The sequence below is a fragment of the Brachypodium distachyon genome, chromosome 1 (genome assembly GCF_000005505.3).
Source record: "Brachypodium distachyon strain Bd21 chromosome 1, Brachypodium_distachyon_v3.0, whole genome shotgun sequence".
NCBI classification, from domain to species: Eukaryota; Viridiplantae; Streptophyta; class Magnoliopsida; order Poales; family Poaceae; genus Brachypodium; species Brachypodium distachyon.
This window is the reverse complement of record NC_016131.3, coordinates 73,542,602-73,557,853: the sequence shown is the minus strand read 5'-3', so window position 1 is coordinate 73,557,853 and position 15,252 is coordinate 73,542,602. Positions and strand designations below refer to the sequence as shown.

Genomic DNA, 15,252 nt, shown 5'->3' with positions numbered 1-15,252 from the left:
GAATAGCAACATAAATCTATCCAGCGAGGAGTTAATTTAGAGTGATGAGATGGTGTTGTCGTCTCGTTGGAGAAGCCATAGAACCTTCTCCTTGACCTGATTACATACTAAGCCTAAACAAAGGGAAGGAAATAGAGAGCATGGTATAACCAATCAGGCATCCGCATGATTAACGAGATGCCTTGCACTCTTCTCCTTGGTCACACGCACACACGTTCTGCATTTGCACTGCACGCCTCTCCTCTCAAAGCTAGCACACCATCGCTCGTGCGGCGGCTCCACGAGACCACGACGTGTTCCGTCAAAACCGTAGCTTAGATGGAACGTACGTGCCCACGGACTTGAACGCCAAGCACCTCACCTCGAGAGCAACTGGCGGTGCTCCCCTCGCGATGGAACTTGACACAGTTTAGTACACCTGTGGACTGTCGACCAGGCTCACGCACGCAACCCTTGCCACGTCTAGCGCATTGTGCCCGGGGCACGAAATTAGGCAGCAGCAAGATGGGCAGACCCGTAAAATCTCTCTCTCTCTCTCTCCCTTCCCCACCCGTCGGTTTCGCCCCGGTTTCTATATAAACGCCACCGTTTTCCTCGCCTTTCGTCTCCCCGTCGTCCGTGACCTCCATCCCCCCTCGCAAACAAACGCTAATCACAATGCTCACACGAAGCGCTCTGCACGTAAGCAAACCAAATCGCGATCTCTCCCCCCCCCGTCTGATTTTCCCTGAGCATTCGATTTGTTAATTTCAGGTGGCCGTGGCGGCGCTGCTACTGTGCGCCGCGGCGGTCGGCGGCGCAGGCGCGTCGCGGCGTCCGGCGGCGGCGGGGGGTAGTTGTTGCAGGAAGCACGTGAAGCGGATCACGGAGTACGGGGCGGTGGGGGACGGGAAGACGCTGAACACGGCGGCGTTCGCGAGGGCGGTGGCGGACCTGTCGCGCCGGGCGGCCGACGGCGGCGGGGCGGCGCTGGTGGTGCCGGAGGGGAAGTGGCTCACGGGGCCCTTCAACCTCACCAGCCACTTCACCCTCTTCCTCCACCGCGGCGCCGAGATCCTCGCATCCCAGGTACCCAAGTAACCCAACCCAAATTAACCAAGTGATCCCCCCATTGCTACTACCATGACGCCATTTACCCACAAGAAATTTTGAACTCTTCGGCCGTGAGACTAATTGATTCCGGCGTGTGTTAATTAGCGTCTCTATCTCTCGCCGTGCGGTTTAGCCGGGGGAAAGTTTTCTAAGTTTAGTTGACAGGTTATCCTCTTGAAGAAAATGTGGCGACAGATTAAGCTAGTGCTTAGCAAACATAGTTACTTCCGTATGGTAGTTACTGTGACACGTGGGACCGGACGGCGGTGGTAAAGTTGCCGGGTACTTGAATAATGAATTGTTCGTGGCCTGGCCAAGCTTAGCTACGGACAAAGGCTTTTGGTTTCGGGGTCCCCTTGCCTGTGCCACGATCATTTACAGTTGCTTTTCTAGCTTTCCAAGCATGGCACCGTCGGACGTCCGGCATCGTCTTCATCTCTGCCAGTCCATGTTTATAGCTTTCTGAGCATGGCATCGTCTTCATTCACCTCTGTCCGGCCCATAGTTGGCAACTTGGCATGCATGGACCCGTACGTTCTCGTCTTCTTGCTTCCCTGCTGTAACTGGAATGCAAGATGACATGATTCCATTCTTGTTTTGTTGTCATTCTTTGGGTGGTTTTAGTGTGCAGTGACGATTAGTAGGGCATGACTTTTATCTTGCATAATTCATGGGGTACGTTATTATGGTAGGAAATCGTACCGTTACGGCGCTTAAATATATGCCGAGGACAGCAAGCTGAATAGGGCTGGGATAACACGGCCACTATGTCCCTGATGGTGGTTGCCTTCACGATCAGTTGGTGGTTATTGAAAACCTGTACAGTACAGCTAGCCTTCGGTCTGAAAGTTGCGTTAGCATTGACCATTTGACCAGGCTATTGAATTCCTGTACAGTACAGCTAGGCAGGCAGCTAGCATTCGGTCTGAAAGTTTCGTCAGCATTGACCATTTGACCACATGGTGGTCAAGCAATCTTGGTGTGCTTACTGGATGCACTCATCGGAGCAAGAGAAAAAAAGACTACTCAAAATTGTGCCCTGCTATTCCATGACCATTAAGTTTTTGAAATAGACTATTCCCTGAAGATTCTACAGTTGCTCCATCTGCAACCTTGGATGCTATTGATGTTGTTTCATTACGTCTAGTATAATTTTTTTCACAGCATAATCACATCAGGTTGCTTGTGCCGATTGCATTATATATGCTCGTGATCCGACTTGTCAATCTCAACTCTTTGACCTTGCAGGACCTGAACGATTGGCCTCTCATAGCTCCGCTGCCCTCCTACGGAAGAGGCAGGGACGAGCCTGGCCCAAGATATAGCAACTTCATCGGCGGATCAAATCTCACAGACGTTATCATCACAGGTAAACTCCTGCATCTTCTCAAGATTGTTATGACAAGATCATAAGAACATGACTAAGCTAAGAGGAGAGCAACGTTTTGTCAGGTCAAAACGGAACCATCAACGGGCAGGGCCAGGTGTGGTGGGACAAGTACCACGCCAAGGAGCTCACATACACCAGGGGTTACCTGCTCGAGCTCCTCTACTCACACGACATCATCATCTCCAATGTCACCTTCGTCGACGCGCCCTCGTGGAATCTGCACCCTACTTACTGCACGTAAGGATTCAGAAACCTATGCCCAAGATTAATCTGGATGTGAGAACTTCATTTGTTTAGTTGTTAGATCATGAATCCACCATGCTCACCTTGTGTTGAACTTGACCAGGAACGTGACCATCAGCGGCGTCACGATCCTTGCGCCGGTCCACTCGCCTAACACTGACGGAATCGACCCTGGTAGATCAGTCACACCTGTAGCATTTTCAGTAGTGTTGTTCCTTTCCACAAGCATGTATGTCTTCAGTCTTCTGAATCTGAATGTGGCGAGCTGTGATTGGTTGTGCAGACTCTTCCTCTTATGTCAAGATCGAGGACTGCTACATCGTCTCTGGTGACGACTGCATCGCCGTGAAGAGTGGCTGGGATGAATACGGCATCAAGTTCAACATGCCCAGCCAACACATTGTCGTCAGGAGGCTCACCTGCATCTCACCGACGAGCGCCATGATTGCCCTCGGCAGCGAGATGTCAGGTGGCATCCAGGACGTGCGTGCCGAGGATAACATTGCCATCAACACCGAGTCAGCCGTCAGGATCAAGTCCGGTGTGGGGAGGGGCGGCTTCGTCAAGGACGTCTTCGTGCGTGGGCTCAGCCTCCACACCATGAAGTGGGTCTTCTGGATGACTGGCAACTACGGCCAACACCCAGATAACTCCTCCAACCCCAAAGCGCTACCTGAGGTCACTGGCATCAACTATCGTGACGTGTTTGCTGAGAATGTGACCATGGCCGGCAGGATGGAGGGCATCCCGAACGACCCCTATACTGGCATATGCATGTCTAATGTGACAGCCCAGCTTGCGCCGGATGCCAAGAAGCTGCAGTGGAACTGCACCGATGTCAAGGGAGTGGCATCCGGTGTATCGCCGAAGCCATGCCCGGAGCTTGGTGCGGTCGGCAAGCCATGCACATTCCCGGAGGAAGAACTCGTCATCGGGCCACCGGAGTTGCCCAAATGTACCTACTGATACATTGGTAGGTAATAGCCACTGGGGTTATGACCAAAGAGTGTACTTCTAGTATAGTCAAGCAGTTTGAAAAATGCTGCAGAATAAACATGTGTCATAAACTCCTATAATGAATAGCCTGACCAAACAAAACCTTTCCATTTTGTTTCTGGCAGTAGGCACAACATGAACAACAAGTAACATACAAGATACAACAAAAGGATCAATTTTCTAACCCGAACTATGCAAAATGAACACAATAAACAGTCTGGAGCAGAGCTCATCGTGTGAAAAGATAGCCTGATCTTCACTTTCTTCCTCTGCCTTTGCTCATGAAGTGGTGGCGCTTCAACCTCTTCTTCTTGAACTGATCAGACTTCATGTGTTCCGCGTACGGCATGCCGAGGAGCGTGAGCAGTCTGAGGGCCTCATTGTCGGTCTTGGCGGTGGTGACGATGGTGACATCCATTCCGTTCTTCTTGCCACCGACCTCATATGGGATCTCCGGGAACACACCCTGATCGCGGAGGCCGATGGTGTAGTTGCCATGCCCGTCGAAGCTGTTGGGGTTGACACCTAAGAAATCCATGGTCCTAGGGAGCCCAAGGTTGATGAGCCTATCCAGGAAGTTGAACATCACCTACAGCAGTGAAACTGAGCTCATCAATCGTACAGTCTCAATGTTTTCGCTGATGCTACCGGTTATCCTCGAATGCAAGATTCCAAATTGCCAGAAATTTCATATGCCAATCAGTCGATGTGTGCATTCCTAGTGCATTTCAAACTGGGATAAGAATAGCATGACACAGAGGGCTCACCCTGCCGCGGAGCGTGACGGCTATACCAATGGTGTTGCCCTCGCGGATCTTGAAGCTGGCGACGGAGTTCTTGGCCTTGGTCTTGACGGGCCACTGGCCAGTGATCGAGGCGAGGTCCTTCATGGCGGCATCCAGCCCCTTGGAGTTCCCCGCATCCACACCCAGCCCGCAGTTCACCACAATCTTTTCAAGCTTGGGCACCTATCAAAATCCGCAACCCAAAAAGCTCATCCTCAAACTAAATCACTACCTGGTTGGCATATCTAGGCATTCAATGTCTGTATTTCAGTCGTGAGCAGAATCAGAGCAGGACAGAGAGGGCCGAGCACGAACCTGGTGGACATTGGTGTAGCCGAACTCGTCGGTGATGATGGGGACGACCTTCTCGTCGTAGACGGTCTTGAGGCGGTGGACTTTCTGGGCCTCGGAGGGGTCGACGAGGATGATGCCGGAGGGAGTGGCCGGCGGCGGCTTGGGCGGCGCCTCGGCCGCCGCGGCGGAGGCGGCGACGACGCGGACGGCGCGGCGGGGAAGCGGGGAGCGGGGGAACAGGCAGCGTCGGGAGGAGGTGGCGACGGAGAAGGGGCAGGGGGAGGGCGAGGTGGAGGAGGGCAGGGTCACCGCCGTGGCTGCCATTGGAGCGTTCCGGGAGAGTGGGGGAAGCAGGGCGAGAAGGCTTTATGCCATGGATGGATGATGGGATAAGGCGAATTGGATGTGGCTGGCTGCTCACTGTCACTGTAAGTGGGCCTCCTCGTTTCTGGGCCTTCTTTAAGGATGGGCCAGTCATTTGGGATGATTCATTTGTCTTGTCAAATGAAGTTTGGGCCTCGTCAAAAACAAACTTTAGGCCTACTGCATATGGTGTTTTCCCTTACAGGGAGCTTCCTTCAAGAATAGAATGGAGATGGACAGCTCAAGAGAGATTCAAATTTCCACTTAAACAAGAAAAGAAGAAAGATTCAAGCGTGTAAACTTCTGACATTCAATTTCAAAAACAATTTCATTTCAATTTCAAAAGAGTTTAATTCATAAAGTTCTCACATTCAAGTTTATGAATGAAACTCCTTTGAAATTGAAATGAAATTGCTTTTGAACGTTGCATCCCTGCCAACGTGTACCACGTCAACTTACCACGTAGGCAGGTCAAACGGGACGGAACCAGCTTAGGACCTCGCATGCGCCACTTAAAATAAAATTAGGACCTGGGTGTGCAATTTCATAATTTTAGAACTAAACTGACACCGGCTCAATAATAGTAGGATCGTGGGTGCATTTACCTCCACCCGTAATGTGCGTGCTAAAAAAACCTGTGATGTGCAGAGTTATGTTGTACTACAGTACTTCCTTTTGTTATTCAGGTGACAAGGTGACGAGTTTTAAGTAGGACTGAAGGATTATTGTACTGCCAGTAACGAGGAGCAGTTTTAAACGGCCGCGGCCGCGAGCAACGACAGCCAGCCGCAAGCATGTTCAGGCAAATCAGAACGAGATCGCATTCTCTTTATTTATCCCATTGACCAGCAGCAGGTACACTGGCAACTGGCAAGTCAAGAAGTCGGCATCGAATGATGGCCAAGAATATCACGAAGAGGATCTCACAGCCACATGCAATGTCCCAAGCCCAGGCCCCGACGAGACAACGCGAACGACTCGTAACATGCAGCTTCAGCTCTTCTAGCAGAAGACTGTTAAAAATGGAGAAACAGCACGACCTGATCAGAAAAGGCCCCTACATCTTTATCCCCTTCCTGCATTTTCTTCAGCTGTTCTGTGAAGGACCCAACAGTGTCTATCACGATCCCAGATCCATGGACGGCTCCCCGCTGCGTTGCCTATTTCAGTAGTTCGATCGCACCGTGACAGATAACCGAATTACCTGCCCCTTGGGATGAGTTGCTCTCAGTCATTAGTATATGATGCTTGGTGTGGGGATCGATCTGTTCGAACATTTCTTTACGCGCTACTGTGGCCGATGTTAGCATTAAAACAAAACAAAGGAAGTTTTTTGTTTTTATATATGCACAGCATATCACTGCGGTCATCAGCAGGATACAGCCAAATAGCACAGTGATGGGTACTCCACTGTATATACGACAGCATTACCATACAAATACCGGTACTGGCAGGTGTCAACCCCAGCACAGCGTTTTCTAATACCTGTGTGTGCTGCTCCCCCATTTTCTAACTAAACAACTACCCCTCTTCTATTGACAGAACATACACGGATACTGTAAAGCTACGATAAGCACCGAAAACAAAAACACTCTAATCCGGCAAAGCATGATTAAAGAAGAGAAAGAAAAGAAATGCAAAATATATATTGCAAGTAGCTGCCTGGATGGCTGGATCTCATTGCCTAGCGTCCAGGGTCTCTCTCCGCTTGATCCTCCTCTTGATCTCCTTCTCCAGCTCCTCGGTCCCACCCACCTCCTCCAGCTCCTGCCAACCACAAAATAAACAACCGAAAATCGATCAGTTCGGTCCAGCATTATTTATTCCACAGACAGTTCTAACTTGAAAATTGTAAATAAAAGGAAATTACTAGGAACTGTCAACACAATGGTAATCTTGCATCTCCCAAATCAAGATCTTATGCTTGTTTGCAGCAAAGGTAGGAGTAAAAAATAAAGGAACACGTTGGGCTGACCTTGGGGCCAAGGAACAGCCCGTACGGCACGCTGTCGAACTTGTCCATGTGATGAATCTGCAGCAGAAGCATAAATGACAGGCACGGGTCAGAGGAGCTTATTAAAAGTTCAGAATGGGTTCAGAGAAGAGAACTTAAGCACCGGACCGGAAGTACGGACCTGGTGTGCGGCGGCGACTCGCCGGAAGTATGGCACGTTCTCGATGGGCCCCACGGGGAACCGGCGGTGGACCAGGCCGTCGTGGACGAACATGTACGCCATCCCGAACAGCGTGATCCCGAGCCCCTGTCGCGCGCCAACACGTGGAAGGTCAAGCGTCAGGACTCGTGTCACGACACCCACCCAAATCCGCCGCAAAAATAAAGAAAAGAGATAAACTACGAGTGCTAGAATTCACGTTATGGGCGCCGCCGCAAGGAGACAAGGAAGAAGAAAGGAAGAAAGGTTCTTTGTTGGGTGCAACGCAACGCAAACAATCCACGGCATTAGTAGAACGGAGGGGAAGATGGAAGAAGGGGGGGACTCACGGCGCCGAAGCAGAGGCCGGGGACGAGGCCGCGGTTGAAGAAGCCGAAGGCGAGGAGGGCCATGGCCGGGACGGCGTTGACGATGGCGAAGACGTCGTTGAGCTCGAAGGGCCCGTCCCGGGGCCGGTGGTGCGACTCGTGCATGTCCCACAGCGACGCGTGCCACAGCGCCCGGTGCGCCCACCGCGCCCAGAACTCCATCCCCACCTGCATCAAACGCCTTTGATTAACGGGGAAGGAAAGGAAAAATGCACATCACTCAATCGGAGCCCTCCTGCGTGTGTCACGTGGTGGGATACTTTGGATGGATAGACTGCGACTGGATGCGATTGTGTGGGGATTGGGATTGGGAGCACTCACCGCCGCGCCGATGGATAGTGCGAAGGTGCCGAACATTTCGGTCACAGGAATCTCGCCGCCTCCCTGATTTTGATAAGATCGATCGGAAAGGTTAAAGAACCGAAATTTGGTTGGGGGAAAGGGGAATTGTTGGCATGGATGTAAGGTACCTCCATTTGCCAGGCGAAGCGGTAGTAGACGGCGGCGGCGGCCATGGAGGTGATGCCGAGGCTGGACAGCAGCGCCGCCACCAGGTACGTCCGCCGCTCCGACTCCTTCCTCGCCGCGCGCTCCCTCCACGCCGCCGCCGGCGCCACATCCTCTTCCTGGGCCTCCTGGCCGCCGCCGCTCTCGGCAGCCATGCGCAGCGCGGGCACCGATGCGGCCCGGGCGCGCGCAGCCGAGAGCGGCGCGAACGGCAGGCGCGTGCGCGCGCGCGCACGGGACGCGGCGGCGGCCAGAGGGGAGAAGAATGGCGCGGCCACCAGCCTCGCGATGGCCATGGCGACAAAGGCTCTCTGCCTCTCTGGTACAGACGTACAGTGGACCTGGACGGGGTCTGGGTCCTTGACGAGAATGGCGCTGGCTCGCTCGTCCTACTAGAGCGCTGCGTGCGTTGGGCTTTGGAAGTGGTCCGCGTCGGGGAGAGGCGCAACGCAAGTGGGGCGGATAGACAAGTGTGGCCTGTGGGTCGGAGACGTCGTCTTTTGATCGGGGTCAAAGGGAACCCGTGTTGGTGTCGGATTTTATAGCAGAGGACAAGCAAAATTTACACGAAACAAGCCGGTCCTGCCTTCAACGGAAGGACGTGCGGATGGATGTTCCAGGAACTGGAATGGTAAAAGCTACCGGTCCGACTCAGGCTAGCTCGCCATCAGGGCTCAGGAGAGGAGATAACCGGGGCAAGTGGAAAACGACTGGATCAGCACGCACGTTACGGCATTGCCTACCCGCGCCGGCAGACGCCGCCGCCGCTGCTGCCGTCGCCGTTGGGCGCGCCGACGTGCGGCTGTCTGCATCGGCGTGAATTTTCATGACATTCTCTCTAGTTAGTTTACGCGTGTTGTTGTCTTCTTTTCTCAACCCTCTCCTTCGTGCGGCTCCTTCCTGGGGAGCCCGTCGTGGCCAGTGTCAGACAGAACTCACGATTAATAGTGGAGGATCGGAGATTGATTGGTGATTTGGTGGTGCTTGCCGCCCCATTACCAAAATCGACTCCACTTGCCGACGACCGTCCGGCAAGCTCTCCTCTGCTAGCTAGCTTCCCCGGTGCGTCCAATTACCCGGAGCACAAACGAGCCCTCTACGATATCTCTCCCATTGCCCATTGCCCACGGAAGACGATGGGAGCAGAGAAGAGCGCGTGAACATATCCGTACTCGCCCTTTTTAGCCGTTCGCACAGTGTGCTCTCCACCCAAACCCGATGCACGCACGGCCCGTTTTCATCCATCGCCAAACATTATCTTGTCAGATGGTGCCGTGTTCAAAGTAGTGCTGCTATGTTTTGCTCGTGTTTTGAAATTTGGCCACCTGGTGGAGTGCTGATGGATCTTCGGGTTAGAGACACGGACAGTGGTGTATGGTGACGTCGTCGAGCGTGGTTTCTGCTTTTTCATGGCCGGTGCATGCTGCTGCTAGTGCGGCGGCGACACGTAGCTCGGCTGGCCACCCAGCATCGGCACGACATAACTATAACTTATTCTGGTCGAACACGTAACGGGCATGCAGACAAGTTCCTTCACTCGGCGTGGTCAAACTCGAATTGATGAATGGACGACATCCACAAGCTTTTGGTTGATATGGATCTCCAATCGACCATGCGCGTACCACGTATGTATGGCTAGCTAGCTGACTGGCCTGTTTCGATCTTAATTTGGTTTGATCGACGATCACTCCGCGTGAACCCCGGTGTGGAGGTCATTGTTGGAGACCTTCCACGTACGTTTTCTCGCTCGCAGCACTTTTAGCCTGCCCAAAACTGTGAGCAGAAAATATCTCGCGCTGCTGCTGTAGTCTGTAGAGTCGTGAAAGAGACCCCGAGCAGCCGAGTAGGCTGGTGATTTTTTACGTCAGGCTGGGCGTACATGAGCAGATTAAAGACCGAATTAACGAGATGCCTTGCTAGGTCGGGCATGCGTCTTCATGCGGTCTCTCCCTGTTCAACGGCGAGCGGAGTGCAAATTGCAGACACCAGCTGCAAAGGATGTGTTGTGTGCTCAGAAATAGCTGGTGACAGTGAAGGGTCGCTGGAGCAATTTTCAGGCCTCTGAGTGGATGATCGCCCACCTGATTGACAGGTTCACGTGGAAATTTAACACGCTTCTGTTCTTTTAACACGACAGCCTACCTCACAAGTCAGGAACATCACATCAAGAATGTTTCCCTAGAAAAACAGAGAGAATGTATTGCTGCCATTTTATTTTCTAGAAAAGAGAGAATGTGTATTTCGAATATGTTTTTTCAAGAACCTCCCGAAGAAAACAACCGCTCGTGTACACACCGTCTAGCTGTTCTTCAAAGAAGAAAGACATCCAAGCTCAGAAACACTAAGCATGTAAAAAAAATCAAAGAGAAAACATTTTGACCTCCGAAGACTGCAAATCTCAGTGACAAAAATTGAAGAAAAAGTTTGCTAAGAAGAAATGTGGCTGCTGGGATTCGAGCCCAGGTCTCCACGGCCACAACGTGGAATTCTCACCACTAAACTACAGCCACTGTTTTGTTCATCTCGTCGCGTTTATATTTATAAACACAAGTCTTACAAGTACAAGCGCAGATAAAGAAAAGCCCATCTTCAAGCCCAACACGCCCAGCCGGTCGCAAAACGGCCGTCGGTCAAAGCTCACCAACCCGAGCGCGAATCTCCAGGCAAATGTCACCGGTTCAAAACCCCTCCACCGCGCATCCTAGGGTTTCCTCTCTCCTCCCCCCTCCGTCCGGCCAACTCAGGAGGGAGCCCTTTACCCAACCGTACCGGCGGCGGCGGCGAACTTGCGCAGCGCAGGCGCCAATGGCCGCTCCGGAGGCACCTACATGCTACGTCGGGATAGCGCGGCAGTCCGCCGCCTTCCGCCTCATGAAACAGATGGTACGTTCCCCTGTCCCGATCACTGCCTCGCGCAATGTTTTGACAAGAAAAGGGGAATTTGGCCCTCTTCCACATGTTTGGATTGTTAATCCTGATCAACTAGCAAAGCGGTGTTTGTGTAAGGGGCTTCCGATATTATCTTAGGATGGAAATATATGCAAATAAGATGAAATCGTCTGGACTTATGGCCTTTTGTGTTTTGCTTTTAATGCACTGCCTCAATAAATCAGATTTTTTTTTGTTTAATTCAGAATTTGTCTTTCTTACTGATGTCATGCCTTAGGGATGGGAAGAAGGTGAAGGCCTAGGCAAAGACAAGCAAGGCATAAAAGGCCATGTTAGAGTGAAACAAAAGCAGGACACACTAGGTATGCTTACTCCTGGTGGAAGTACTGCATGCTCTAAAGTCTAAACATTTATTGAGTAATGAAGTAGCTTATGATGATTAGCCACAGGTGAACTCGCTAAAGTCCGAGTCTGGTCTTGTATGCAGGTGTCGGTGTAGACAGTCCTCACAACAAATGGGCATACGACACCACCCAATTTGACGATATACTAAAGAAACTGAAAGTGGTATGCCATGCAACATTTCCTGTACATGATCTATGTAGAATTCTGATTCAATGTCTGATGATGTCATTTTATTTCTTCCCTGTCATCTGGTAATCGCTCCTCTCCTCACTGACAGCAAACTGCTGCTCCTGTTACAAAAGGTACATTCGGAAGTGTGCATACATATGTTCTCTTATATATTCTAATTTCTTAAATGTTGTTTAATTATATTCATTTTTGTGTATAGAAGTTGAGGATGTAAACAGTTCGCCTGACAGTACGCCAAAGAAAGTTAAACCCAAGAAAGATAAACCTGCCAATGATGAAGTCACTAAAGTTACCCGGCCACAAGGAAGGTTGGTTTGACCCTATTATGGCCGGTCCTTATTGATTTACCTTTTCATCTCTGTACACCTTCATTTCTTACAGATACAAGAAAAGGGAAAGGGGGAAAAGTGTAAGTGGTTATTCAGCAATTGATCTTCAGGGCATACTTGTAAGTGATTCTTTTTCTTGCATTCATTTTGAGGTTATGAATTTCTATTGACGATAATTTTTTCCCCTCCTTCACTCTTTCACCATATGGCTGACTATAATATCTGAAGAGATTGCAATATTGTGCTGGAACAGGTCCGCAAAAACGAAGACGATTGCAAGGTGGATCAGGATGCTAAATCTTCATGTGTGGAAGAACCTGATATCACCATCTGTCAGGATGCAGGTAAGGAACTTATTTGCGTAGGTGTTGATTTAAACAGATTTTTCTGGGCAAGATTTATTGCATTAGCTATTCTCACACTTCTTAATAGGAGGTGCCTAAATATTAGAATACAGAACTAGAAGATTTTGTGGTTGGAGCAATTTCTGGATGTTATATAATAGCACCCTAAAGATGCCATAGTGCATACACTAGTTACTGAGACTTGATTGGCTTGATATTAGGTATTGGTGATTTATTACAGATAGTTGATTAGCTTGAGATTAGGTATTAGTAATTTTTTAGTACCTTGTAAATAAGTAGAAGTTTGATCATTAAGTTTGTACTGATATACTTCTTCCCAACAAATAAAACAAAAACACTCAAGAGCATTCAAGAATGCTGTGCAACACTGCCATACAAGTCAATTATCTGTTAATTGGTCTAAGCTTTGCTGATTATACTGTTGATAAACTTTTGGTTAGAAAGGAATTCTTCTGTGCCAGCAGCTGAGCTGCTATGCTGATGCTTAACAATGATAAAGCACATTTTTGTTGGATTTATTTGACTGTTCTAACATTTGGTTCTTATTAATTGAAGTATTCCAAGAGTGTGCTAACTTCATTGAGGTTTTAGTAACTTTGTCTGCCATCTTTACGTTGGTTCAGTATCCCAAGCTGCAGATGTGAACTGGTGGGGGCACAAGTTCGGATATGTATCAGGAGGCTTTCTAGGAGCAAAATCTCGCAAGAATAAATCCTCTGAACGAAAAGATAATGTCCGCCAGATGTTTGGGGAAGAAGATCAAGAAAATCTGTACAACCTTGTTCAGGTCAGTATGCGTAGTCCATAAGTTTCCTAGATGTTCTAACATGAGCTTGCCATTTCTTAATTTTCCCTTGAAAGGATGCATGTCGACCCTTGTTGGAATGTTTTCAATGCTGTTGTTACTCTAAATGTGATTCTAGGAGCTTGTCAACTGTATCTAAGCACCTTGCTTGTGAATCTCAGTTAATTTCTATGGATGGAATGCAGAATTCATCTGATGTATTTGGAAACAAATAGATATGCCTCCGTGCCCAGTATCTCCATTACTTACAAATGATCCTGCTGCAGGACAAAGCTACTTCTGGAAAGCAGGGTCTTGGCATCAAGGGCTTGCCAATGAAGGTTGCCGGCCACCGTTGGAAAGGGAACAAAACTTCTCTTGGTGATAGTGACGACGAAATTTCAACCCAGTCGGAATCGTCAGAAGTGGACGATGATGAAGTAAATGAAATAAAGGAAACAGTTAAAGAAGTTTGTGTGGATGCTAAACCTAAAACCAAGTTCAAGAAACTTTGCAAAAAGATCCTACGTCAGGTACAATCTCTTCTCTCCGTGCGAGGCATTGTAGCTTCATGTATCCTCTTGTGACCATGATGTTTATTGTTTGTCATTGTTTCCAGGCTCCATCCCAATCCATGAAATTAAAGGATCTTAAGGAAGCTGTTGAAGCACAATCATCTATATTCTCCGACTTCTCGTGTAGACGCGAAGCTCTATCATTCTTGAAGAGGAAGGTACAAATGCTTTGCCTTGACATTGGCAGCTTTGGGCTTATTGTGTGTTGCATTGTTACTTCTTCAGCAGCCTAGGTGCTGTCTGGCACTCTATGCTGCCTAGCCCCAATTAGTCGAGAGTACACACACCATCCCATCTGTCCATGCAGTGCCTAGCACTTTTCTAGAACAGCGAGGGTAGCTACGCAGCTCCTGAGCCACACTATACAGCACTGAGATATGTAGGTTAAACATGTCCTCATCATGTGAATCCCTTTGGAAGCACTGCTATTCTACTGTAATCTCTAGCTGCACCATTTCTTTGCCAGTTCTTATATCTGATTCGCCTTTTATTTCATTTTGTTTCTCAGCTCCAAGGAAACAAGAAATTCAATGTGGAGGGCAAAAGGGTGCATCTTGTATCATGAAGTGTGAAGCCTAGAGTCAGCTATGCGATTATTTATTGATTGTCGCCTCAGATGAGTATAGATGTTTGTGGCACATCCGCAATGTAGATGTAAGAAGTTGTATCCTCGTAAATGAGGGTAAATTTTTGCAAATCCTGGCAGCCGCAGAGGTGCTGGTCTATCATGTATGCGCACACTCACTCTTGAGTACGTTTGCTTTTTTGTTCCTACTGCAAAACTCTGAAAGCGTGCGCTGAAACATGTGTATCGTACTATTTTCTGTAGCTGATACGTTTCTAGGAGACATGACTCTCTTTGGAGCGCATGGAACTGACTCCGGAGTTTGGTAATGCAAACTCTAACCCTCAGTTACTCTCCGCAGGTTGTTTAGTGATATCTATGCACAGATTCCCAAATCCCAACCAAATGACAATAGCATGGAAAAGTTTCAGAGCATCCAGTCTCTTTAAACTGGGATACATATCTTGTTTCTATCCTTATAACCAAACTCCGTGTATAGAAATTCGCTTCCAAGCTCCAAGGAACAAACCATTGTGCTATTTCTTTGTACGGAGTACTACTGTTTTAAAACATAAGATGTTTGAACTTTGTTTGAAGTCAAGCTCTTTAGAATTTGACCGAGTTTATAAAAGATATACCCATATCTATAATATCAAATACATTTACTATGAAGATATGTATCACGAAGGATTTAATGAAACTAATCTAGAATTGTAGATGTTAGATTTTCTATAAACTTGATTAAACTTTAGAAAGTTTGTCTTAGAACAAGCTTTGCGTACCTTATGAGTTCAAAAAAAAAAAAAGCTTTGCGTATCTTATACTCCTATGCAGGAACCAAGCACTGAGCGGGATCAACTTTTTTTCGTCTGATACATATCATAGCTGACTTAGGACAAAGCTTCAGTATCTTGCACAACATAAAGCCCCTTTCCATAA

The 15,252-nt window shown here is 48.9% G+C and overlaps 4 protein-coding genes and 1 non-coding gene across 6 annotated transcripts; 2 read left to right on the top strand and 3 right to left on the bottom strand.

Annotated features, from left to right (window-relative positions):
* The first annotated feature begins 537 nt into the window (after positions 1 to 537).
* Positions 538 to 3,831, top strand: LOC100836905 (probable polygalacturonase). Its single transcript, XM_010231989.3, has 6 exons — positions 538 to 681; positions 754 to 1,068; positions 2,341 to 2,461; positions 2,545 to 2,719; positions 2,829 to 2,899; positions 3,009 to 3,831. The coding sequence occupies exons 1-6, from the start codon at positions 658 to 660 to the stop codon at positions 3,689 to 3,691; spliced, it is 1,389 nt and encodes a 462-aa protein (XP_010230291.2). The 5' UTR covers positions 538 to 657; the 3' UTR covers positions 3,692 to 3,831.
* On the bottom strand, positions 3,764 to 5,169 carry LOC100837519 (50S ribosomal protein L5, chloroplastic). The gene is made up of 3 exons (XM_003558881.4): positions 4,822 to 5,169; positions 4,489 to 4,689; positions 3,764 to 4,310 (listed from the first exon to the last, which is right to left on the bottom strand). The coding sequence occupies exons 1-3, from the start codon at positions 5,122 to 5,124 to the stop codon at positions 3,978 to 3,980; spliced, it is 837 nt and encodes a 278-aa protein (XP_003558929.1). The 5' UTR covers positions 5,125 to 5,169; the 3' UTR covers positions 3,764 to 3,977.
* Positions 5,170 to 6,472: 1,303 nt separating this feature from the next.
* LOC100836591 (beta-carotene 3-hydroxylase, chloroplastic) lies at positions 6,473 to 8,782 on the bottom strand. Its single transcript, XM_003558878.4, has 6 exons — positions 8,176 to 8,782; positions 8,027 to 8,089; positions 7,667 to 7,873; positions 7,299 to 7,424; positions 7,139 to 7,195; positions 6,473 to 6,930 (listed from the first exon to the last, which is right to left on the bottom strand). The coding sequence occupies exons 1-6, from the start codon at positions 8,506 to 8,508 to the stop codon at positions 6,841 to 6,843; spliced, it is 876 nt and encodes a 291-aa protein (XP_003558926.1). The 5' UTR covers positions 8,509 to 8,782; the 3' UTR covers positions 6,473 to 6,840.
* A 1,868-nt stretch (positions 8,783 to 10,650) lies between these two features.
* TRNAH-GUG lies at positions 10,651 to 10,722 on the bottom strand. The gene has a single exon. It is a non-coding gene; the product is annotated as a tRNA-His (tRNA).
* A 196-nt stretch (positions 10,723 to 10,918) lies between these two features.
* On the top strand, positions 10,919 to 14,642 carry LOC100836287 (PIN2/TERF1-interacting telomerase inhibitor 1). 2 transcript variants are annotated; one of them, XM_010230982.3, is made up of 11 exons: positions 10,919 to 11,095; positions 11,379 to 11,463; positions 11,589 to 11,668; positions 11,784 to 11,808; positions 11,898 to 12,003; positions 12,077 to 12,143; positions 12,278 to 12,368; positions 13,013 to 13,176; positions 13,461 to 13,706; positions 13,793 to 13,906; positions 14,257 to 14,642. In XM_010230982.3, exons 1-11 carry the CDS (start codon positions 11,018 to 11,020, stop codon positions 14,311 to 14,313), a joined length of 1,113 nt encoding a protein of 370 aa, XP_010229284.1. In that variant the 5' UTR covers positions 10,919 to 11,017; the 3' UTR covers positions 14,314 to 14,642. The 2 variants fall into 2 exon arrangements, with proteins under 2 accessions (XP_010229284.1, XP_003558925.1); XM_003558877.4 differs by having other exon boundaries at positions 10,921 to 11,095; positions 11,895 to 12,003.
* The last annotated feature ends 610 nt before the right edge of the window (positions 14,643 to 15,252 follow it).